The 26,110-nt window shown below is 39.8% G+C and overlaps 1 protein-coding gene across 1 annotated transcript in view; it reads left to right on the plus strand.

The window, feature by feature from the left end:
- The window catches only part of LOC121942951 (cytoplasmic dynein 2 heavy chain 1), a 128,958-nt gene that overhangs the window by 28,027 nt on the left and 74,821 nt on the right, over positions 1–26,110 (plus strand). The window contains exons 41-67 of the mRNA XM_042486268.1: positions 753–952; positions 1,160–1,291; positions 1,538–1,670; positions 1,847–2,054; positions 2,159–2,288; positions 2,884–3,039; positions 3,781–4,040; positions 5,211–5,457; positions 5,729–5,880; positions 6,106–6,250; positions 7,196–7,298; positions 9,938–10,102; positions 13,648–13,772; positions 14,190–14,438; positions 14,648–14,756; positions 15,223–15,336; positions 16,201–16,343; positions 16,763–16,844; positions 17,346–17,506; positions 18,485–18,622; positions 20,062–20,175; positions 20,334–20,494; positions 21,566–21,689; positions 21,847–21,968; positions 22,199–22,285; positions 23,788–23,914; positions 25,605–25,746. Coding sequence (XP_042342202.1) covers positions 753–952; positions 1,160–1,291; positions 1,538–1,670; positions 1,847–2,054; positions 2,159–2,288; positions 2,884–3,039; positions 3,781–4,040; positions 5,211–5,457; positions 5,729–5,880; positions 6,106–6,250; positions 7,196–7,298; positions 9,938–10,102; positions 13,648–13,772; positions 14,190–14,438; positions 14,648–14,756; positions 15,223–15,336; positions 16,201–16,343; positions 16,763–16,844; positions 17,346–17,506; positions 18,485–18,622; positions 20,062–20,175; positions 20,334–20,494; positions 21,566–21,689; positions 21,847–21,968; positions 22,199–22,285; positions 23,788–23,914; positions 25,605–25,746 — 4,029 coding nt within the window. The remainder of the gene's footprint in view (positions 1–752; positions 953–1,159; positions 1,292–1,537; positions 1,671–1,846; positions 2,055–2,158; positions 2,289–2,883; positions 3,040–3,780; positions 4,041–5,210; positions 5,458–5,728; positions 5,881–6,105; positions 6,251–7,195; positions 7,299–9,937; positions 10,103–13,647; positions 13,773–14,189; positions 14,439–14,647; positions 14,757–15,222; positions 15,337–16,200; positions 16,344–16,762; positions 16,845–17,345; positions 17,507–18,484; positions 18,623–20,061; positions 20,176–20,333; positions 20,495–21,565; positions 21,690–21,846; positions 21,969–22,198; positions 22,286–23,787; positions 23,915–25,604; positions 25,747–26,110) is intronic.

Raw genomic sequence — 26,110 nt, forward strand, 5'->3', positions numbered from 1 at the left:
CGGTACCTCTCTCCTCACCTCCTTCCCCCTCCTTCTGACCTCTTGTTAGCTCTCTCTCTGATACATGGCTGTCGATGCCGCTCTCGTCCCACTCGTTCTCACTCGATGCCCTCTGTTTCTCACCCCCATCTCCCCTTCATGTCTCTGCTTTTCAATACTTTCCCCTCTATCTCTCTCTTCATTTTCCTCTCTGCCTTTTCTTGAAACCATCCCTCTCTCTCTCTCTTTCTCGCTCTCTCCCTCTCTCTTCCAAATCCTTCTGTTCCACCAACCGCCCTTTATCTGTCCAACACACACACACACACACACACACTCACACACACACACACAGCACATGCACCTCCTGTCTGTCGATGAGTCCCCAAGGTTTTCTTGTGTTTGTCTCTGTGTGTAGCCTGGCCAAGTGTTCCTTTCTGCTGTGAAAGAAACACCACATTTGTGCCTGCAGGGAAGGCCAGCATCTTTGGAGAAGAGAACAAAAGTATTGACAAACTTTAAAATCATGTCAGGCTTTGGTAATTAGCACTTGTATAACAGAGGGCATGTGCAAGAGCAAAGCGATAATGACTTGACACGTTAATTGTCATAACCTTGTGTTTTTGTATTTTCCTCCCCCAATCTTACGTTATTTCTTTGCTTATCTTTCAGCACATCGTTTTCTTTCACCAGAATTAAATAACTTAATATTTTTAATCACATCTTTATTGAAGCTTTTTTACATGCTAAATTATATCTTTGTCATCTACATGCAGTTCAGGAGAGCAGTCTGGTGGTGCAGGCACTGAGACTGAACACCATGTCCAAGCTGACGTTTGCTGATAGCTCCCGGTTTGATGCTCTGGTCAGAGATGTGTTCTCTGGAGTTAATTTCACCGATGTGGAGGATCAGATACTAATGCATGCACTGGAACAAGTCTACAGGGAGGCACGGCTTGAACTTATACCCAGCCAGGTTTGTAATGCGCATGAAGACATCTGTATGAATATACACATATTATTGTAATGATACACGATTTGAACAGGTATTTAGCCAATGTTTGGGATCACTCTACTGCAAAAAGTATTAAACATTAACAGAGACAACGGTTTGATAATTTATTATAATTAAAAAAAAAAAAAAAATCATATAGTTGCTGATACTTTTTCCATTCCTGCTTAGCTGAAGAAAGCCCTGGAGCTGAATGAACAGCTCAGACAACGCATGGGCGTAGTCATCGTTGGGCCAAGCGGAGCAGGGAAGTCTACACTCTGGAGGATGCTCAGGGCTGCTCTTAGCAAGACCGGCAAAGTGGTGAGTAAGAGACAAAACACCTACCCTTATTTTCATTCATTGAGACATATCATACGTGACACAATTTATTGTAAAACGTCCAAATATATTCAAAATTCTGTAAATTTACATTTTGTAGGACTAAGGTTACAATATTATTTAGCATACAAAGGACTATTAAAAGCATCTTTTTGAGAGTTTATGTTTCAGCAAAAAAATCTTTCCCAATCTTGTGTGTTATCTATAACCAGTGCTGTATTTTTATAGGTGAAGCAGTACACAATGAATCCTAAAGCGATGCCGAGACAACAGCTGCTGGGACATATAGACATGGACACCAGAGAATGGGCTGATGGCGTCCTCACACATAGCGCCAGGAATGTGGTCAGAGAACCACAAGGTGAGAAGGAGACACCACTCAAATGGTGCAAATAGGTCACTGATAGTCTGTCGTGTTCAGCTGGTCTTTGGCTTAGTGGTCTACATTGGTATACTCTGCAAAGTGTGTACTGATGTTGATGCACTGAATGGATAGAGTATTTTTATGTGTGTGTTTTCTTTGGGGGTTTTTTCTAGGGGTGAGCTCTTGGATAGTGTGCGACGGCGACATCGACCCAGAGTGGATTGAGAGTCTGAACTCTGTGCTTGATGATAACCGGCTATTAACCATGCCTAGTGGAGAACGCATTCAGTTCGGACCCAATGTCAACTTCCTGTTTGAGACTCATGACCTTAGCTGTGCCTCACCAGCTACCATATCCCGCATGGGAATGATCTTTCTCAGGTCAGGCAGCCTAGCAGGCAGCATTTTAAGTGTACCAAATTCCATTTTTGTCTACTAGCTTTACTTATTGTTTTTTTTACCCCTTTTCTCACTCTCATCCTTAGTGATGAGGATATTGATGTGGGTGCCTTGGTAAAGTCGTGGTTGAGGGGTCAGCCAGAGGAGTGTCGCAGTAACTTGGAAAACTGGCTGGGGGACTACTTCCAACGAGCCTTGGACTGGGTCCTTAAAGAGGTAGGCTTAGCTCTGTCCTACTTTTGCACACATACTCAAAAACAATAATGTCATCATGCTGAATTTTAAACACATTTTTTGAACTCAAGGTTTTGGCCTGGATGCAATGTTTTCTGTGTATGTAGGACAATACTACAAGGATGTAGTAAATGACCAACACATAGACTGCCCAGTGTTTATTGTAATATATTTAACTACTGACATTATAAGAAAGTGATACCACAAATAAAATAAAATAAAAAAAAAACAACATTTTTGACAAAACGTTTGGCTTCAATGACTGCGGTTACAGAGACATGAATAACCTATTTATGAGGCTTATCCTGGTTATCATCATATTTGGGATATGGTGTTTACATGAGCATCATGTTATTCAGAGTTCTCTAAAATGTGCTGTTGACATACTCAAAGACATAAATGGGGCACTCCAAAAACCGATCATAAATGGCTTATTCATGTGCATGTAAACACACTGTTAAGTTGACTGACACACACATACTTTTTTTTTGTTTTTCTCCCCATTTTTTCTAAAATTAGTGTTTGTTTTGAATTTAAACTTTTATATCTCTTTCTCTCTTTACTCTCCTTTTATCAGAATGACTTTGTTGTGGAGACTAGTCTGGTGGGTACAGTGTTCAATGGTCTCTCACATCTCAGTGCTGTGACAGAGAGAGGTCAGTTCATTGTTGGTCTTCTTAGAGGATTGGGAGGAAACCTCAACCTCAAAACACGACAGGAGTTTGCCAAAGAGGTGAGGACCCCTGTTTTTTATATGGGCAGATGGTGACTGTAAGAACAGTTTAGTTTTATTATGGAAATTGTATTCATGTCTCAAACTTAGAGACCTGCTTCTTCAGCTAAGTCTTCTATGCTGTTACTGATAGTGAGGCATTGTTCCAGTACTGACACATGATATGCACCTGGTGGGGAACTTCTATAATAATAATAATAATAATAATAATAATAATAATAATAATAATAACTTTATTTATATAGCACCTTTAAAAAGATACAGACTGTACAAAGTGCTTTGATAAAAAAAGCAAAGCAGAGGTAAGAAACCCCAGACGCAAGATATCAATAGAAGCCAGACAGTAATGCAGAACAAAGGCCAGACAAGAGTTAAGGAAGAATTAAACAACAGATTAGAGGCAGAAGCATGTTAGAAGATGCACTAACAAAATAAAGGCAGTAAACAGGATTTTAATTTAAAATAATAATAATATTAAGAAGAATAAGAAAACAGAAATATCACATCAAAGCAAGTCTATAAAAATTGATTTTCAGAAGTGATTTAAAAGAAGTCACTAACTCTACAAGCCTTATCTCCTCGGGCAGGTCGTTCCATCAGGGGCCCTGATGGCAAAAGCATTGTCACCTTTCGATTTCACCTTTTGCTTTTGGAAGAGCCTCAGCTTTGGAACTTTTGTGCCCCTCTTTAGAAAGATATCTTGGTCTTAATGTTTGCCCTTACATCTTTGTACTTTTATAGTTGCTGAGCTGGGCCAGAGAAAGCCCCCCAGACACCAAAAAACCACTGGATACCTACTATGACTCTGACAGCGGCCACCTAGCAGCCTACACATTCCAACGTCCTGAGGGTCTCACATTGGAGCAGCTCTCTCACACTCACACACTACCTGTTATTGAGACTCCAGACATGCAGAGAGGTCTGCAATGCTTCTCCCCGTGGCTCACTGCTCAGCATCGGCAGCCCTTCATGGTGGTAGGACCAGAGGGCTGTGGAAAGGGGTAATTACACACATGCTGAGATCCGTGCACACACAGAGTAAAAACATTTGTATACAGTAATCATAAACAAAGGAAGCATTTCCACACGCACTTTCTATATTATATATACAGAGACACAGTATATATATATATATACTGTTTATAGAATACGTAAACACAAAATTGCAAACAAACTTAAAATCTGGATCAAAAACAAAAATACAGACCTTTTTAAAAAATGTATTAATTTCATTATATGGTCATGGTTGATGAGTAACTGTTACAGTCACTCATTTAAAAATATTGCCATGGTTGTTTCATATTATTTTCAAAATGGTCGTCTGGGTGATCAGTTTAACTAGACACTGTACCAAAAAAAATACTTGTGTTGGTCTGCTTGCAGAAAATAGGTTAGTGAGTGGTAGAAAAGTGTGCTGTATTGATTGTGAAGCTGAGGCACTCAAATATGGACTCTCAAAATGATACAAGCACCCAATCAACACTGATATCAGAGCTTCTGATATTCAAGACTTGACCTTTTGTGTAAAAGCACTGAAAAGTCCAGATAAGGATCAGACGTGCGTGTGCATGTGTGTCTCTGTGTGTGGTGCGTGTGTGGTGCATGTGCTCAGGCTTATGTACACAGAGAGTCGTTGCCTCAAAAGTAATTGCTTCCCACCCCAGGGATTTGAGGTACAAGGGTCACTCAGTTTGCCTTTTACACTCCAGTTGAATCTCACTCAAAAGTCTCCTTTTCTCATTCTTTTGTCTTGCTTCACTTTGTCTGAAAGGTCAGTGTGCCGATATGGCACCAGTTTTCTCAGCTACTCTTCTGATAAAAGGACATCTAATTAATTTACACACACACACTGGATGGAGTGTAAATGCACGTGCATGCACATAATTTACTTTCCAATTATTTTCTGTCTCTGTTTGCGCCCTCACAAAATGTCTCTCTTTGCCTTTGGGTCTGTTCTGACAAACATTGTTCACTAGATCCCAAGTGGTCCTTTTGTTAAATACAGCACTGACACTCATTTCTTCCTTTCATCATTTCCTGTGCTCCTGGCACCATCTTAAACATAGCATTTATATATTTTTCTGAAGCTGTTACAACCTGTCTGGTCAAAACTTCTAAAAAAGACGTGTGTGTGTTTCTTGATCTTTTTCTGTTTATTATTTTCTGATTAGCATGCTCCTGCGCTACGCCTTCTCCCGACTGCGATCAACCCAGGTGGCTGTGGTTCACTGCAGTGCCCAGACCTCATCTCGTCATGTCCTACAGAAGCTCGGTCAGACCTGCCTGTTACTCAGCTCTAACACTGGTCGAGTCTTCAGACCCAAAGACTGTGAGAGCCTGGTGCTCTATCTAAAAGACATCAACCTACCCAAACCTGACAAATGGGGGACCAGTAACCTCACTGCCTTCCTGCAACAGGTAGTGGAAACACACAGATAAGCTGACACATTAGTGAATGGATGATGTGGTTGTGGAAGAAGTGGTATAGCTCCAATCCCAATGCCCATCCTAAGAAGCTCAGACTTGGACACTTTTTCCTGTCACATCAGTGCAGATTCAGCGCTGTTCCATGTACCGTTTGAAAGTACTGCAGACTTTTTGAGCCTTTTAATAAATACGTTTCTCTCGACTTTCCACCCTTCTGATTCTATGTCTGTCATCTTTCTCTTTTTTGCTGTCCCTCCTCCAGGTTTTGACATATAAGGGATTCTATGATGAAAATCTGGAGTGGGTGAGTCTTGAGAACATCCAGGTGGTGGCCTCCATGTCCACAGGGGGTGCTGTAGGGAGCCATTCACTCACCTCCCGCTTCTCATCTATAGTCCGCATCTGCACAATAGAGTAAGTATTGTGTAAATGTACTTTACACATTGCCAAACCAGCCTTCAGTTACACATGTATTTGCATACATGTCCTCTGCATCTTGTTACCAAACATCACCATGTTTCTTTCATCTCTCTGTTTCTCTGTCTCACTGTTGGTCTCCCTCTAACCCCCACCTTGATCCCCTCTCGTTTTATTTTTCTACATCCATCTGTTTCTCTGCCTCTTTGCCTCTGCCTTTAGCTATCCAGACAGGGAGCAGCTGCAGACTATCTACTCAGCATACCTGCAGCCAGTTCTCCAGCATAGCCTGGGCAGCCAGGCATCCTGGGCCAGCACGGGGAAAACACACCAGCTGGCTGGATCTCTTGTTCAGCTCTATGAACAGGTATTGACTTGGACAGGGTGTTCATTCATGTTCACATTTCTATTCACTGCAGCATAGTCTTGCCTGAAATATTGAAAGCATACACATTAGCATATCTGGCTCCTTTATTTAACTTCTTGGAATTATTGTGTATCATGCTTAGTTAAAGTCACAAATGTCACATAATTAATTATGTGACATTTTCAAGTGATAATTAGAAACATTTGTTTGTTGTCTCTCAGGGGTCTTTTGTCAGGCTTTATGTGTAGGTTGGGTGACAGGGCAGATTAAAAAAAAGCAAAGCACCAATGAATTACATAGACTAATCAAAGCTATACCCATGCAATGTGTTTTGAAAAGACAAAATAGAGTTCTGCAGGAGAGTTGTTTCTGTCTTGGTCATTGTTTAGACACATGCTATCAGTGAAATAGGCCAACATGGCTAGTCCCAAATTGCATCTATGGCACAAAAGTTGTACTTTTAGAGGTTAAAAATAACCTATATCCTCTGTTTCAGGTTCATACTTGTAATTAAGGATTCTACCAGCACCTTTACATGGTTCAATGGTCAAAAAATCATTATTTTCCTCATACTGACTGTGCTGAAACACCTCTAGATAGCGTGTGAATGTCTGCGAAGGCTCCATTGAGCAACTTTCTCTTCAAAAAACACAGTCAACTCTGATTGGTCAACATTTTTGGGTCTTTGCTACTCGGTGTCCCTGCGCCATCATTGCATTCTGATAATGACTGTAATCAAGGAGTAGCGGCATTTTACACTTTGTATGAAAATTTACTAATAAAACACAGGCAGACATGTTCCAGCAGGCATATGATCTGACGTTCAAGAAAAAATTACAAAATTGGCAACCAAGGTTATACATTTCTCTGATGTTTGCATGGAGCTTCATGTATATGTCTACATATGTATTTATCATCTATTTTCTTGTGTATTTTTACTCTCAGGTGAAAGCTAAGTTTACGGTGGATGACCACAGCCACTACCTGTTTACCCCCTGTATCCTCACCGAATGGGTCCTCAGCCTGCTGCGATATGACCTCACTGCAGGTAACCAAATACACATACATACAAGAATGCACACATATAAATATGTGTGTTCTGGGGCACTTTTTTGACAAGATTGAGACTGATGTAACAACCGGGGGACACTAAAACCTTCTCTAAGTTAAGAACCTTAATTTTGACCGAGACTCATAAAAATACAATATTTTTTATGTTGTGATGTGAAAGAAGAATTATATCCACAGGGTTCCGGTGGTCATTGAAAACCTGGGAAAGTCATGAAATTTTACAAGCACATTTTCTAGGCCTGGAAAAGTCATGGGATTAGTAAAAATCATTGAATGTTTTTGGAAAGTCATGAAATTTGGTTATTTGTAATGAAACTGTTACAGTAATCTTCTATGGATCATACATGTATTGTTAAATACTGTCAAATCTTTTTTCTGTAGCTGACGATGAATGTAGCTCTACTATGTGCCAGTGTGTGACAACTTTTTTCGTTTACCATCACATACGTTTTTCTAATTCTCTCACCATGTTTTCTCCCCACCTTCATGCATGCCAGCTACCTGACATTATGTTTGAGTAGAGTTTGAATCTGATAGTAGTATAATTTTGCTGCTGCTGAGGAACATAAAGCATTAATAACTTTATCCGTTTTGATACCAGAATCAAAAGGACAGCACCAGATGGCTAAGTTTCATGTCAGTATTCTTTTAGCTCAGAGCTTCAGTCTCCAACTCTCACCTTGTTCTTCATTTGATCTCTCCTTTCTCCTCTTGCCCCCCCCTTACTGTCCTTTCATCTCTCCCTCTGTCACTCTTTCTCTCCTCCCGCAATGTGTTCCTGCTGTGATAGTGAGTCCAATCATTTATTTTAATTAAACACGCCAGTGGACAAACTTTGCTTTTCCTGTGCTCATCACTTTTTATTTAAGCTTACTCTTACCTCTTCTTCCCTCTTTTCCCCTCTTGCTGCTTACCTACTTTTGTGGTATGTAAAAAACTCTTCTCCTCATCTTTATTTTGTGACTATGTTGATGTATGTGGTGAGTTTGAGCGTGCACGTAATCACAATGGATATATTAACAACACCACATCATAACCACTATCATAACATTGTTTTTGGCCTCAGCAGGCAAATATTTTTAATGGAAAAGCTGTAAAAATCCACCCAAAAAATCCAGCATCAAGCAGCAGACAGACACAGATAGCAACTAACAAGTGAACATAGAGGAGCATTAAGCATCTGAAGAGCCAGCTATTTACCTCAGTAGTTGGTGGACATCAAAAGCAGAGCTAAAAGAGCGTGGTCATCGGACAATGGGCCAAAATCACATTTTGAGATGAAAGCTAACATTGCTGTGCAACTGCTTGCAAACAAGTTTGCCATATTAACTTAAGAGGTGATGACATGCCAATGCCCTTTTTATAATTTGTTTTTGCTATAGTTATAGCAGGTTTAATTTCTGTGTTAAAGAAAAATGTCCTATTATTAAATTGAATGGAGATACCCCAACTTGATTATGATAAGGGGGTCATGTATGATGAGGGATACATTGGAATAGCTAATATCATCAGCCAATTTAAGCTTATCACAGATATAACAGTACTACAGGATATGTGAGTGAATTAGTGACACAAAATGATATAACAAAAAGGCCAAAGATAAGAAATGTACAAACAGTATTGCTTTTCCATAGGTTAGGTTGTTCATTAATGAGCATTAAGGTTTTTAACTCTTGGTCAAGATTCTCTAATAACAAAATTGAATAAAAAAACAACAGAAAAACTAATTGCAACACACTGTTTTTTAATTCTCTGATATGAACATTACTAGCTGGCTCAAACACAGAATTTGCCAGAATTTATTGTCTTTATTGGCTCCGGTGGTAGAATCACCACTGAGGTTTCAGAGAGAGAAATCATTTGATAAAGCCATAGGCATAAAAATGTTTAGTATGACAACTTGGCACTTTAAGTGTTTTCTTTTCCGTAATGGTCTTTAAAATTTAATATGCCAGGAAAAACCCTGAAGGGCCAACTGTATCTCTGTTTGACTCTCTTCCTCTTGCTCTTTCGATATAATGTGACAGACACTGTTGAAGCCAGTGGCCTATGAGACCACAATTCTGGCCTGTCCCTGTAGTTCTCTCTCTTTAGCTTGCAGAGCTCTGCTGATTCTTGTGGGAATTTGGAAATTTAGTTTTACCCTTGGAGGTGCTTTTGTCATGCCTGATCTCACCAAAAACAGCCCTTTGACTCATGTTGAGGCCTGAGTCACAGTTTAAATACTGTGCTTGTTTCTGTGTCTGCCTTTTTTGTAGATTAAACAACTATGACAGATATGGACAGACTACAAAATGCTCTTTGCATGTGGTGGTTAAAGTATGAAACAAAAAAAAATGTAATTTCCCTTTGCAGATGAATCATCGCAAGTGTTTTAGTTTAGTTTTGTCCCGAATGTTATATCAAGATTTAAATGTCAGGAAGAATCAGCAAATCTCATCTTGTATGTACTTGCAAGTTTGTGCATGGCTTGGGATATTCTATTTCAGATTAATCCAAATATCTGTGTGTGTGTGTGTGTGTGTGTGTGTGTGTGTGTGTGTGTGTGTGTGTGTGTGTGTGTGTGTGTGTGTGTGTGTGTGTGTGTGTGTGTGTGTGTTATGTCCTCCTTTTTAGCTCAATCTAATGTGACAGACAGCGTGTTGGAGGTGGTGGCATGTGAGGCCAAGAGGCTGTTCAGAGACCGGCTAGTTTCCTCCAGAGACCATCACACCTTTGACAACATCCTCTCCTCCATCATACGGGGAGACTGGGGCTCTGACGCTCTAGACAACATGACAGGTATGAGATCGCTCTATTCTCACTGACATACACCAACATTCAAATCGCACATAAAAAAAAAAAAAAAAAAAACTGTTTTCGGATACAATAGCAAAGGCGAAGCAGGAAAAATTCCACTAGAGGTTGAGCATTTTGTGCAATTAATGCCAACATTTTCATATTGCCACTCATGTCTTAATGAAAGCAATACTTGGCTCTATTCTTTTATAGTTCTGCACTCAAAATGTCATTTTCTGCATGGTAACTTCTCAGCTAATGGTCTATTTGCATATTTCAAATCACCATGATTTTAATGAAATTGTCTTTTTTCCAATTTGTTTGGCTACTCCAAACTACTTAAAATTAAAACTGATGTGCTTAACAATGTTTCTTGTTCACTGATGAAAGATATAGTGTCACCCACAGGTAATAACAATTTAATTTCTTGGTTATAGCAGGGGTGAGATGTTGGCAACTTGTTTTAAATCCTGGTTGGTACTGGCGAGACTCCAGTGCTACACTTGCCTGCCAACTCCTAGAGTGAGATAAAAAAGAACAAAGTTGAACAAGAATCAAGAGTCACACCTGGACTAGAAAAGTGCACTCAGAGTGCAGATTTCTGCGTCTGGGGGCTTGTGGGTGGGGCATGGGGAGTACAAGGCAGCGTGTAAGCATGACAATAGTGAAAAGAAGGGGAGACAGTATGCAGGTTAAATTATCAAGGTGTAACAAGAGTAGACATGCTTTATTGTTTTACCTTGGCATGCAAATCTGGAAAGGAACAATTCCTGAACACCATCGATGTAAAATGTCAACTTCAAAGTGAAAATACTAACAGAGAGATAGCGATGTCTAGTATTGTCCACACTGCACAGGAGGTCTCCTCAGGATCTTTAGAGGAACAAGGGTAAAAGATAAAAGCAGATCCTGCCCTTTTTACATAAAAATGTATGTAATTCATTATGATCTGCACAGCATTACTACTTGGCAATACTGACAAGCGCAAGCCACAGCTAGTTTCCTTCATGCAAACCAATATTTGAAGCTTGTATTAAGAAAGCATGCTGAAAGATAGCTGGCCCAACTTGGGAAGATATAATGATCAAGCACAGGCCCTGGCTGCTGATCAAATACTATGATATATCTATAACCAAAGCCCTTGAAACTGTTCAATGGAGGCTTACAGTGCTGGCAGTTAGACTTAAGACATCAGAGAGGCAGAAGCCTAAAGGATAAATTCTTTTCATCACATTAGCACATCCAAAGTGTGGCCCCAGCTACAATGTCATACCAAGAACCTTCTCAGCAAATGCTTTAAACGTAACATTGGAGGAACAAAGTTGTATCAACAGTGCTTAGTCACAAAACTGCAATATCCCAGAATGTGGCACCTGGCAGTAATCCCAGGGACAGTACCTTGTAAAAGTGATAGCTTTTTCCTTGAGCATCTCTGTCATCTGTTCTCCGTTCTAGGCACTGCCTAGACTGCAGAAAGTAAACATAAGAGATCTGCATTTCAGGGATGCAATATTATATCAACTGGCCATTGGTATCAGCTTTAAAATGATAAATCTGCGTCGGAGATGAACATTTCTGCCAATATGATAGGCCGATGTGATGAGACTTTCATTATGAGACTTAAATTAGTCAAAATAGGTCCCAAGCAGCCCATTGACGTAGAATGAACTTTACAGCTGATATCATGCATCCTTAATGCATAATATCTGACCCATGAGAGAACCTCGGCTTAAGGCTGGTACTTTGTAACCTGCGTGAAAAATGCCAAATTATGGCCATAAGTGCAGTCTGCCTGCAAAATAAACACCTGCCTGCTTTTGTACAACATCTGGTATTTTAGCTGTAGTATGTGAAAACAAATCCAAATACCTATTGCACAGGCTGACCATTCAGGCACACATTTTATCTTATTTTCACATGTAGGTAGGCTGGTATTAGCTAGCTATGACTGATAATGCAAAATTATGTATCAAGGACATATGAATTGGTATAAAGATGAAGTAGAGTAATGGAACTCAACTTCAGCTATCAGAAACAATGAGTTTACATTTAAAAATTTGAATTTCTAAATCTCAGAGCACCACCCATTAAAATGGAAAGGTTCATAGCCCATTTTGCCTTATTTATTAATCTAGTCTCATAATGTAAAGGTTACAACGTTTTTTTCCAGGTGTACAGTGACTCCACATTATACACACACACACATCGCAAGATCAAGTGTCTTTATAAACAAAAGTTTTATAAACTACTCACTACACAACAAAACTACTCCTAAAAGACTACAATAAATGAGTCAAGAATAAGTATGGATAAATGATGAAACAGTAAATACAGCAAAGACACAAAGTGAATAAAATGATTAAGTGAACAACAAACTAATAAATTAAGCAACAATAAAAATGAGGGGATGAAAACTAATGAGGAACTGAGTTAGGTGTGACATCTAGACTTGATCAGGTGCACTGAAATAGTGCAAGATGATCAAGCAGATGAGAATTTAAAATTAAAGTAAAGTCAATGTCAAGCATCAATCAACAACAGAGGCAACTTATCCCATAAAACATTGAAGGAAAAGATAAAGAAGAAGCCTGATTAGAGAATAACCCGTAATTGTATTAATGGGAGATCCTAATCTATGTCTAACACTTCATATGTGACCCTATCATTTAAGAGCATTATCCCCATTAAAGAGCAGGAAAGATTGTTTCACCTTCCTCAGAAGTCTCGATGCCAGGGAAAAGGTTCACTCTGGAGAAGTTGTAGTGTGGCCTTTGTGAGCACACTGGACAGGCAGCTTGGTTATGCTTGTGCAGTTCTGGCGGCTGGCCTTGGTCAGTTTAAGCGTTGCAAACTCAGCTTGAATTTTATTCCTCCACCTCTCTCTCTCCATGAACAGCTGGATCATCTTCTGATACCTGATATGGCTAAGATGAGATTACAATGACAGCTTATCAGGCTTTGTTTCATTCAAAGTGTCTTTGTCCCAGAGCCTCTCTCGTGCAAAGTCCTCTGGTTCTAAAATTTCACTACTACCTTCAAATCCTCAATATTTGAATCCATGATACTCTCCTCTGCTGATCGATACCAAACACTTATGAGAAAACCAAATAATTCTTTGGCAGACCATTAACCGAGTAAAACAGTATTAACCACGTTTAACAAACATACTGAATATGTGTAAAAATAAGTGAGTGTAAGCCTACAGTGTCAAAACACTGGTATGATTAAAAGTTATTTAAGATCCTATTTTAGTAAAGCTATACAAGTACTAGCATCAAAATATAACAGAGTTTGACAGTACTCCCTATGACCAAACCTCTATCAAACCTATAATTAGGAAATCACAATTCACATGATTATAAAACAATATAGCATCAGCAAACAACAGTGTAAAGTAAGGATAATGAAGCTAAAGATAAAAGAGATGTCTAATCAGGACTTGTCCTCATCATCCACTACAATTTTGTTTCACCACTGACTGTAGACATCGTTTGATGTGCACATGCAGATGTGTTCCGAACAGTCTGTAATACTTCCCCTGTGTTCAGATGGTTTCTATGTGACATGGGGAGCCTCTGATGGGGCTGTAATGGCTCCAGGCCAGTCTCTACCTCCTCATGGTAAACAACTTGGACGTCTGGATTCTGCTGACCTAAAACAAGTTATACAGAAGGTACATGATGAGGAACTGTTATCTGATTGTGTGCGGTTGGGCTTGTTGAATTAAGTGTGCACACGTATGCTGTAACTAAATACAACTAAATACATCTGTAGTACTTAAATGCAACTTTTCCTTTCCTGATTTCCTACACTATTCATTTATGATTATTAGCATTAGTATTTGTATAAGTATTATTATGCAATACTCATGTAGTAATTCTTCTTTTACCTATTGCTATTGCAGCTTTACCTTAGTCATTTCAGCATGTGAATACTCCTGCTTCTTTTATCTGCTGCTGTGTTTTTTTGTGTGTGTCTCATCCATGTGATTGTGTTTCGTTGTGCTCTTAATGTCATTTCATTGTATTGGTCTGAAATGTCTATGGTGCAGCTCCTTACTTGTGTGCGTTCCTTCCTTTGCTCCCTTTAGGGAGTAGGGCAGTACAGCCGTGATAACAGGGAGCTGGATCTTCTCCTGTTCTGGGAAGTGTGTGACTTTGTATCCAGGGTGGATCGCGTCCTGAGCCGACCCGGTGGCTCTCTGCTTCTGGCGGGTCGCAGCGGCGTGGGTCGGCACACAGCCACGTGCCTGGTGTCACACATGCATGGATACACATTGTTCACGCCCAAAATCTCCCGGGGTTATAGCCTTAAGCATTTCAGCAATGATCTCAAAATGGTAAGAGTGGGTTGTTGTGTTTATTGGCTTAACTGGTTTGAAATTGTGCCAGGTTAATCATGTTAATGCTCTTAGTTTTATTTAGATTGTATGGTAAGCTTTTTAATTATCTTTCTGACAGCATTCTATCAATTTTTTTGTTGTTTTTTTTTTTTCATGATTTTGATATACAGAGCTAAAATGTATATGTATTCATACTGTGTGGGTAGGTGATGCAGCTGGCAGGTTTGGAGGGTCAACAGGTGGTTCTGCTGTTGGAAGATTATCAGTTTGTTCAGTCAGCTTTCTTGGAGATGGTCAACAGCCTGCTGTCTTCAGGTGTGTGTTGTGTTTGCATATTTGCTATACATTTCTCCCATTTTTAATTACAACAGATATGACTTTTTTTGACCTGAAGAGGTTACAGCTTAGTTTTAGGGTTAAGGTTAGATTTTGGATTAGGTTAATGTTAGTACTAAAGGAAATGTTGAACATTTTGGGAAGTACATTTCAAATATTAGTTAATAAAATGTGTGTTCTTTCTTGCTTTTATACTAAATGTGTGCTTGGAATCTTTTGCAGTTCAGACACATTCTCATTGCAGCCCTTGTTTTGTCAGTATGCATCGTCTGCATCTGAATGTGAACAATGCACTGGTAAATTTAGCAAAAGCTATGCTGCACCGATCAAAGGTTTCAGTTTTATGCGTCCTGGTTCAACCGTCTTGTATTTAATTTCTTCTGAGAGATTCAAGTGTGTAAGGATACTAACATTTCAGTGTGTGTTTGCATGTGTTATGTTTCAGGTGAAGTTCCAGGTCTGTACACCCCAGAAGAACTGGAGCCTCTTCTATCCTCCCTCAAAGATGCTGCTTCCCAGGATGGATTCACTGGACCACTCTACAATTACTTTTCTTACAGTTAGTAGTACTGTATATTTATTGGCAGCACAGTCCCTCTTCCTGTCTGTCCATTATTGATTATTACCAGCCCCAACAGCAGGACTGATATTGTTTTTACCCTATGAGTCTATGTGTGTCATCAAAATGTGGTCCTGAAGACACCTGTTGTAGTGGGAACGACCACAGAAGTAGTTTTGCTTACTTTGCCAAGTGTCAGTGTACGTATTTTGTCACTGTGATAGCAGATTCATGCAAGATACAGTCGTGAAACTGAGATCACAATGAAAGCTAATGAGCTTGAAAATGATTGTAGAATTTGTGGGTAGGAAGTAGGAAAGGGGCCATTGCCCGCAATTCATTTTAAGTCCTGGATCAGCATTGCGCCTGGTGTGATCCCATTGGAAGATGATCTCTAGTTTTGCTGGTTCTCTAATATGTGGTATATGTGGTACTCTGATCTTCCTTTCACTGTAAAAGTCTACAACTTGTCATTTCTTTTCACTAATTATTTTGTCTGTTCTCCTCTGTGTCTGTATCAGACCCCATTTCTCTGCTTCCCTGCTGTGCACGAGTGTGTTTACTGTAAAAATAGTGAAGTGTCATTGAGGTTAAGGTTGCTGTTAGAGAATTCAATCAGTGACTCTATTATTGTCAAAGTAAACTTACTACTCCCTGTTCACCTTTATTATCCAACTCTTTCAGGGAGGTACAAGCTAAAAGGGACAATATCAGCAACACAAACACTAGAGCCTGCCTTAACATCGCCCCTTACTATCTTAAATTTTTGCTGATTTGCTGTTTCAAACAACATTTTGTGATTAACTCCTCCACTGTTTTCATTCCCTAACTATTGTGCTACTCCCTTGTATCACACCAACTAAGGAATCCAGCAAAACCTCCATATAGTTCTGATCATGGACTGCTCCAACTCTAATTTCACCATCAACTGTGAGAGCAACCCTGCTTTCTACCGCAAGTGTTCTGTTCAGTGGATGGAAGGATGGTCTGAGAGCAGCATGAAGAAGGTCAGTGACAAGTACAGTGACAAGATCAAAAGCAGATATATCCACATTTGCTGATAAACTTCACACCAGTATTTAAAATCAATGAGTCCTGTTTAGAGTATGCAGTATGGTGATTTTTGTACTCTACGCTCAGGAGCATTAAAAAGAAAGACTTTAGCAGCCCTGACTTTTATAACATCTCTGCCGTTGCCCCATAGATACATGTGCGGTTTACACGTATCCAGTGGCTTCATATTCAATACTGACCCTGTTGCTGCAGGGCTGAAAAAGTATATTTGCTTAACTGTGGTAACTGAAATTTAAAATCAAAAACTTGACACATTTTTTAAAATGCGGGTGAGATAAGAAAGTTTTTAATGCATGTGTCAATGCTTTCTATCCAACTTTCACATCTTGTGTGTAAACCTGCACCTTGTCAGATTCCTGAGCTGCTGCTGTCAAAGACAGAAGGAACAGGGGACGAGAATGAAAGAGAAAAGGGCGCAAAGGGGAAAAGCTCAGGTAGGAGCACATTTACGCAAAGCAAATTAAAATTTTTTTGAAAATGACCTTGATTAGATAACTTTTTTTAATTGTGTGACTGTGTTATTTATGTTATGTTTGTTATTTATTTATGACGTTATTTTTGTAGGGCATCCCTGTCATGTCCCTAAGTGTCATAGTACTGCTGTCCTGTGAATGTAGTTTGTAGACATTTAAATTAATCTGACAGTCTTCCAGTTATCATAATTACAGTCTTAGTAATGCAACTTCAAAAAGATGGAAATTGCGTACAGATATCTAGGCAAAAGTTTCAACCATTGGCAGAATGGTTAGGTAACCATTAATTTAGCACCTTTAAAGTACAAGCATTTTTTTGTCATAATCTTTTCGGGGAAATAACTCAGAAGCTTATTAACATTGTTTCTAGCTGTGTTTGGCTGTGTTTACTGTTGTGAAAGTGACCTCCTAAATTTAAACCAGTTTTTGCTCACAGTCTTCCTCCCCTTCTGCTCTCAGCAGGGTCTGCCCGGGAAGATCTGTGCCGTTTGTTCCTGATGGTCCATGAGTCATGCAGAGAACATGGTGCAACACCCAGCCAGTACATGGCCTTTCTGCATGTTTACACTGCAATATTTAGCCGCAAGCAGAGCCAGCTTACAACACGACAACAGCATCTGCAGGTACAATATCAGATTTATTACAAGGTCCATATGCAGAAAGAACTAAGATGCATGGAAAAGTAATCACAGCAAGTGTTTGTTTCCCATAAGTTTATTTAGAAGATAGCCAAAGAAAAAAAAAGTTTTGATGTACCTCGAATTATAAAAGTTAAACTATGCTGTTTTTTAAGGCAGTTAAGAATAACTTATGGTGTGAAGCTCAGATATTGTATTTATGTGTTACGTAGAAGTACACAAAAAACAGTCATTAGTAGCGTGTACCTCATGCAAACCTCATGTATTGACATAGCCTGGAAACTGGATGAATCTGCGAGTTCTTGTTTCATTTTCTCTGGCGGATGCATCTGGTCATCTTTCTATTCAGACTGTTTTCCAGCTGGCCTGTCCTGGGCTGTGCAAATCAAAACCATATATCTACTATGGGGCAAGTTTGATATAATTGAGTGTCACAGATCCAGATTTGAAAAGTTACAAACTAGGCAGCACTGATCAAATATGAATCAAGATTCTGTTACTACATTGACTATTTGCTCCCTCAAATGTTTTTAGGAACATATTTTAGGGTACTCTTTAGCAGTAGTTTGTGAAAGTTTGTGACCAGGCTGCTGTTTTGTTCCTGCTTGAAAACAGACTAAGCACTGGCCCAACTTTCAAGTGTCACTCAGCACTAAATCAGGCCAGGCTTATATTGGCAAACAATTGCAGAAGAATATTTTTTTTCTAAAAGATTTTACCAAAGTGATAAGCACAGAAAATCTCTGAATTCTATGTACAACAGTCTGTCTTGATTAATTAATTTATTGAATGTTTCCAATAAACATAAATAAAGGCTTATCTTACGTGGAAGTGCAGTGCTATTGGTGTGCATTTGCCCTAAAAATTCAGAGCATTGATAACATTTTCAAGTCTTTTTTCTTTCTTATATATCAGAGTCATATTTCATGTCCCTCACATTTTATGTTTGACTTGTGTCTGCAGGCAGGTGTGTCTAAGCTGAACGAAGCTAAAGCATTGGTGGATGAGTTGAAGAGGCGGGCTGCAGAGCAGAGTGCACTGCTGAAGACTAAACAACAGGAGGCAGATTCTGCCCTGCAGGAAATAACTACATCCATGCAGGTGTGTGCGCGCTTGTGTGTGTAGGTGTGTTTATGACTGTGTGTATGTCAGTGTGTGTAACTGTGACACTCAGTGGCAGGCAGGACAGCGGTCCTGCAGGGTTTCATGTCTCCTCCAAGTTATATCTATCCTCCACTGAACTCTCACTGCAGCTCTGCTCTGCTCTGCTCTGCTCTGCTCTTCTCTTCTCTTCTCTTCTCTTCTCTTCTCTTCTCTTCTCTTCTCTGCTCTGCTCTGCTCTGCTCTGCTCTGCTCTGCTCTGCTCTGCTCTGCTCTTCTCTTCTCTTCTCTTCTCTTCTCTTCCATGACTGTGTCTCCCCTGCTGTGAAGATGCTATTTATTCAGTTTGTGTGCCTATGAGCATTTGTTTGTTCTATGACTTCTCATCAATTGTTTTCTATCTCCTGATAACCGCATTTCCATTTCCTCATGCTTGCTTTGTCTAGAGAATGGATTGGTGCATGGATAGATGAGTGGAGGAATCTGAACCCTCTTCATTAGTTATGATATCCCTCTGTCTTTCTCTCTGTGGGGAATCTGCTTCTTTAGGGAGACAGAGTGAAAGGGAGAGAGAGAGGAAACTAGAAACAAGAGAAAGAAAAACTGTCAGCAAAGTCAGTTTGCAGAGTGATAATTAACGACTAGACTTGTCCCTTTGGGCTGTAGCAGTTATGTCTCCTGTAGAGATGGAGACAGCAGGGAGGGAAAAAAGGAGGAGGACTTGAACAAAGAGATGAGGAGTGGAAACAAACTAGAAGGAAGAGTGATAGAGGCTTGGGGAAGATGGAAACACTCAGAGGTGGATGCAATGGAGTAGAAAGGAAAATGACATTTGGTAGAGGAAATAAAGAAAATTTAGGAAGGGGTCAACGCTTGACAGGGAGGGAATTGGAGGGATAAGGAGACAGTCAATGAAGAGATTAGCTTTGGGTGAGATGTGATAAGATGGATAGATTCTAAGGATACAGAGGTTTGAGAGGAAGTGTTTGGAAACGATGCTGCCAAACATTTATCTTCTCAGTCTTTTCATCCTCAATGATGTGTCTTGCTCTGACTGTTCCTAAACCAAATCTTTTATCTTTACTCAGAGGAAAACTTGGCTGTATCTCTGATGCATCTCAGAAATGAAGTACTGAAAAAAGAGAGTCTTTAGCATTTTCAAAAGTTATTGAGATAGGTTAAAGTTGAAGCATCTTTAGGTCAAGGGTTCACGTTTTCTTGTTTAATAGCAAGTTGTATAAACTCTTCAACCAAGCGTTGATTGATGGGGGAAAGGCTTGTTTTCTCATTTTTTTCCCATACACATGTCTCAGCATTAACACTTGTCCAGGTTCAAGTTAAAGCAAGTAGAATGCAGAGTGAAAGTGAAGTGAAAAGAAGCATCTGAAGGCTGTTTTTTCCAACACAATGATCGTCACATGATCATTTTGGTTCTCCAGAACGCCAGTGACCAGAAGACAGAAATGGAAAAGATTAAAGGGAAGATGGCTCAAGAAGTGTCCAAGATTGAAGAGAGAAAGGCCAAAATAGATCATGAGCTGAAGGAAGTGCAGGTAAGTTTGACTTCTGCAGTCGGTATGACATATGTCAGTTACTAGAAATACTCACACATACAGCTGCCCTTTACCTTCTCTATACTCCCCATCCTAGCTGAACTTATCCCTTCTTTACTTCTGCATCCCTCCCTCCCCTTACCATTGCTGCCCTCTAGCCTTTGGTAGATGAAGCAAAGCGTGCAGTTGGAAACATCAAGCCCGAAGCTCTGTCTGAGATCCGCTCTCTCCGCATGCCCCCTGATGTCATCAGAGACATCCTGGAGGGGGTACTGAGACTGATGGGCATCTTCGACACCTCCTGGGTCAGCATGAAGAGGTGAGAGCGGGGAGAAAATTGAAGAATGTGTAAAAGGATAGACAGGACAGGGGGTGAAGAAGAAGGATAGATAGATAGATGAGGCGAGAGTTACGCCGTTGGGAGTAATTAAGCTGACGAGGATCTGCAACACCTTGTGGGTTACCAAAAAGAGGTGTGAGGAGGTAATAGGGGTGTCAAGAGATGGATGGGGACAGAGGAGGAAGAGGTTGAAAGGCTTTGCGCAGCTATGAAAGGAGAGGGAGAGAAGAGATGTGAGATTTTAAGTACTATCTGTAAAAGTTTTTTTTTTTGTAAAGTCCCCCAAAACATCCATTTCTTTTCGACTTTTAGCTGTGTTCAAAGATAGATATTTTCCCAACACTTATTCACATGGCTGAAGAGAAATAAAAGCAGGTGTCAAAAAAGTTGTGGTATAGTATTTTATGCAGACTATTTTAAATTATAAATATGTTAAAATATGGTTTTTTTATGTGTGTCTCATGTGTTCATGCAATTATGCTGCATCACTGTGTCGACGCAATTCCTTTGTGTTTCACTGTTGATTTAAATTTAGCTTTTGGTAAAAATCACTCATCTGGCCGTGGGCACCTTTAGAGGGGATCAGACAGACAAAAATCATTCTGCCCTGCTAATGACTCATGTTAATTGGGTGAGCAGACTCAACTCTGAGCACTGCAAGTAACAAAGAGTGAACGAGGGTGACGTGTATGTGTGTGTGTGTGTGTGTGTGTGTGTGGGTGCGCGCTCTTTATGAGTAACAAAGAGAATAAATTTCAACTGTTTGCGCTTAATTAGAGATGAAAAAAACTTTAAGTCTCATAATTTTAGGCTTGAATTAACATTAACTTCCTCATTTTCTGCATAAAAAGTCACTTTATTCTGTCTCCCTCTCTAATGATCTGTCTCTTTAACTTCCTGACTTTGCTTCATTGCCATGACATGTATCAAACTCTCACACACATCCAGTTTGTGTGTGTATCTTTTTTTCCGCTGCTTTATTTCTCACCTGCTCATGTCCAATCCTCTCTCTCTTTCTTGTTTTTTTTCTTTTTTCTCTTTTCTCTGAAGCTTTCTTGCTAAGCGGGGTGTGAGGGAGGACATAGCTACATTTGAGGTGCGGAACATCACCCCTGAGATTCGCCAGAGTGTGGAAGAGCTACTCAACAGAAACAAGGCCTCCTTCGATCCCAAGGTTAGCTTGCCTCTTGGGCAGAATAAGAATTAGACTAGATGCATGACCGGTGGATGCTATAAACCGCTTTATTTTTTATTTTTTTGTTGGATAAAGATGGTATTGTGGCTATTGTAATGACTGAGTTGATTCTGACATGTGATGTTTTTATGGTCAGAATGCAAAGCGTGCAAGTGCAGCAGCTGCTCCCCTGGCTGCCTGGGTCAAAGCCAATGTCCAATACTCCCACGTCCTAGAGAGGATAGAGCCACTGGAGAGAGAGCAGGCCGGACTACTGGAGTAGGAACACACACATGCACACACCACTCCAAGAAACACTTAAGAATGATTGATTTCTTTGACACAACTGTCTTAAGCTGTTTAAAGCTGTACTTCATAATGATTGGAGGCTTGTCAAAGAGCTAGTGGTCTTGACAGTGTGTACTTATGGTCTTTTATGTACATGAAATTTTACATACTCATAGAAACACACATGATACCTTTCTGTGTTTTTGTGTGTATGTATCCAGGAACCTGAGGAAGACGGAGAGTAGGAAGAATAAGCTGGAGGACCAGCTTAACTCTGTTGGAGCCAGAGTCAATGAATTGAAAGAGAAGTAAGCCTCCTTCCAACTTTCCCTCTATTCTTCCAGCCTGTTATCCTTCCATTTCCCCTGTATTTCATCTGTCACCAAATGTAATGATTTTCACCTTGTCATGTATTACCCTTATAACGTTTTCATAATAACCAGTATGAATATATGAATTCTTCCATTATTCCCTCATGATGCATAAAAATTGGGCCATGACATTAGTTTAGTTTAAGCAGAGCGAAATTTTTTTCAAGCTGTGATAAAAAGCAGGTATGACTGGCAGTGATGCAGTTTGCAGTTTGCAATTAGCCTGTAAAGCTAATGTGGTGATACACTTTTTGCAGTCGGCCTCCTTTTGCTTTTCTTCTCTGCCACCTGTATTCCTCCATCATGGAGTTACATTAACAAGGATATAAACAATCAATAATACCTAAAGAGGGAGCTCATTTCTATCCTGATCTTGCTGGACATTGGCCAGTCTCACTACTCGTCAGGTCATAGTTCAGAAAAGGTGGACTTCACACTGCAAGTGTGCTCTTCTGCTCTCTCCGTTGCTCTTTCCTCCAAATCTTCAACCTTTGCTTTCTCCACCTGTCAGTCCAGCCATTTATCTTTCTATCCATCTCTGTTCATACAATCATTTTTATGGCCATTACGTTCTTCTCCACTCTTCTCCTCCTCTGTAGTCTCACCTCACCTCACCTCACCACATTTCACCTCACCTCACCTCACCACACCTCACCTCACCTCACCGCACCTCACCTCATCGCACCTCACCGCACCTCACCGCACCTCACCACCTTACACTGTATTGTCTGTCAGATTTCATGCCATGTGCACAGATTCGTAATCTACTTTCAGCAACACTGAAGAAGCTACAAATGACTTAACCCTTTGAAACCTGAGCAAATTGTTTTGATGTCTTTCAAAAACATGGGGTAAGGCTGAGGAGAACTTAACAAGACGTGGCCCAAAATGAGCAAAGAATTATTAAAAAAGTTAAAAGAAAATTACCTGAAAATAACCCCCAAAAAAGAGTAAAACGATTACAAGCAAGAATATATTATTTTTTCTGCACCATAATATTAAAGATAAAATTATTTTAATTGTGAATGTAGTTTTCTGGACACTTTTGCATTTTTGGGATAATTTTCTAATCCTACCTGCTTTTTCAAAACAAATTGTTTCACCTTTTACTAGTGTCTTGCAATTTATGGGACATTTCTTGCCAAGTTGGTCTTGCTTTTTTTCCCCATGTTTTAGAAAGAAATCAAACCAATCTGCTCAGGTTTCAAAGGGTCAAATAGCTTGTGAACAGCATCTGAACACAGCACAGGAAAACTGATGTCAATCCAGGTTTCAAAGGGCTAAACATTGGAGAAGTTTATTTTTTCAATCTCTTTAATATGTCTTTGTTAGATTAAACAAATATCAGAATGTCAGTCTAAGAAATCTCCAATGAGCACACACAAAACACATTTACCTACTTACTGATCTGGTTTCCTCCTCCTAACTCTGTCCCTCAGGTTTCAGTGTCATACGACAGAGGCAGCCAAGTTGGAGGCTGAGGTGACAAAAGCTCAGGACACTATCACTGCTGCTCAGCAGCTCATATCGCAACTGGACGGAGAACACACGCGGTGGAACGCACAGGTAGTTTGATATATGGGTGTGTTGATGTGTGTGTTGGTGTGGGAGGTTATACACATTTACTAGGAAAGAAGCTCATTTACCATGTAAGAGCAACAGGAAGTGTGTGTGTGTGTGTGTGTGTGTGTGTGTGTGTGTGTGTGTGTGTGTGTGTGTGTGTGTGTGAGTGAGAGAGAGAGAGACAGGAGGATGTATCCTGCTGTCTTGGGTCCCTTCTGGCTGTTTTTGCTCCTCTCTGCAGCATCTGTCTGCACCTTAATTAAAACACTCAATCTCTTCCTGACGCACACACACATCCGCATGCACACACACACACACACACACACACACACACACACTCACTGCCTCCTTCAAGGCCCGCACCAAAGAGACAGTTTACTCTCTACTCACGTATTTCCATACACACACGTACACACTTCAACTCTTCTGCACACTCTGCAGAAGCTGCGTTCCCCTATATGTTAATGCCTCTAAGTTATTGAAGTGTTTCATGGGATGGGGAGCCATGTAGAGAGAGGGGAGAACAAATACAGAGTAAGTGGTGCAAAAATAGATGCATATTGGAGTTCAAGTGTAGAGCATGGCAGGGTGTGTGACAGTACAGTAGACCAGAGAATACAAAGCCTGTAGCCACAGATGTAAGCGTTCAGGGGTCACAAGACTTGACAATTAAGTCTGATGATGCATAGCTATTCGCCAAACTTGTGCATTTGTGATCTCCTGACATGCTGCTAGACTCAAAGGAATCCTGATCAACATAGAAATTACTGCAGTATTGTCACATTAGCTCATATTGAGTGTGTGCGCGTTCCTACTTTTGTTAGTTTATCTTGTGTTCTCGTACAAACCATTGCAGACATTTTTGGATTATTAACTGTTTTGAGTTTAGGGTTTCTCAATTTGGAAGAGTGAATGAGGGGTCACATTGCATGCCCACATGGGTCAAGTTCCCACCACTTACTCTTCAAAAAGGACTTAAATCCTTTTTACCAGGACCTATGCCTTTTAAGTAACCTCTTGCTGGTTTCTCTACTTGCTGTTATGTTTATATTTTTTGTGACTTTTAAATATGCTTTTATGCTAGTTGTTTTTATCTGTATTTTTTTTACTCCCATGCTTTCAACTTGTTTGTAGATTGCATTACAAATAAAATCGATTATTATTATTATTAACAGTAGTAGCGGTAGTAATAATAGTATTTTATTATTGTTGTTGATATTATTATTATTATTACTATTAAGTTGCTTAAATTTCTGGTTTTATTCCATCTCTCTCACCTTTCATCCCTACCCTTTCGTTACATTCTTTCTACTAGTTCCTCCCGATCTTTGTGGTTCCCTTCCCTCTTGTCTTCCTCTTTTCTTTTTTTGACATTTTGTTTATTTGGTTTCATTTATTAGCAACAATCATACAGTCATCTTTAGTTAAGTACTTTTACAAGGTAGAAACAATTAAAACAAATATAGAACATGGGGTGTTCAGCATTTAAGATAATATATAATGATAATATAAAGCCATTTCCTTGTCATTGCTTTTGTAGTAGTTACACTCTGTATTTCAAATAAGTTGTTTGTTTTAATATTTGTCAATGTTGAAAGTAAAAGGCCAAAAAGGGGCTCATCCCACTTTGTCTTCCTCCTTTATATATATATATTTTTAACCTTAATGAAATCCCTGTCTCTCGTCCAAACAGATGTCAGAGATAAAAAATGAGTTGGATACGCTCCCTATGAGGGCCATGCTTGCTGCAGCCTTCATCACCTATCTGTCTGCAGCTCCTGAGGACCATAGAAGACACTGCCTAGAGACCTGGATGGCTCAATCTGGACTACAGAGTAAACATAATACTACTAATTCTTACAGCCAATACACTAGCACCAGCATATGTCAGCTCTTGTGCTAACAGCCTACACAGACACACTTCTACCCACACCTGGCACAAATCCTGTGGTGATACATATAGTACATAAACAGCACTTGCACTCTCCTGATTTACAAAATAAGAGCGCTGAAATAAGTCCCACAGCTCTTTCTTTTTTGCTTGATCAAAGTCTAAGTAGTTTATGGTAAGTTTGGTGTGTTTCAACCTGGACCCTATTTCCCAATGTTTTTGTGTTTAAATTACTAATAGGAACAACTATTTTTGTAATTGGTCCAGTATTGAGCAAAAATACTACAGCCAGCAGCTGCAAAACTTGT

The sequence above is a fragment of the Plectropomus leopardus genome, chromosome 5 (assembly GCF_008729295.1).
Source record: "Plectropomus leopardus isolate mb chromosome 5, YSFRI_Pleo_2.0, whole genome shotgun sequence".
Lineage (NCBI taxonomy): Eukaryota > Metazoa > Chordata > Actinopteri > Perciformes > Serranidae > Plectropomus > Plectropomus leopardus.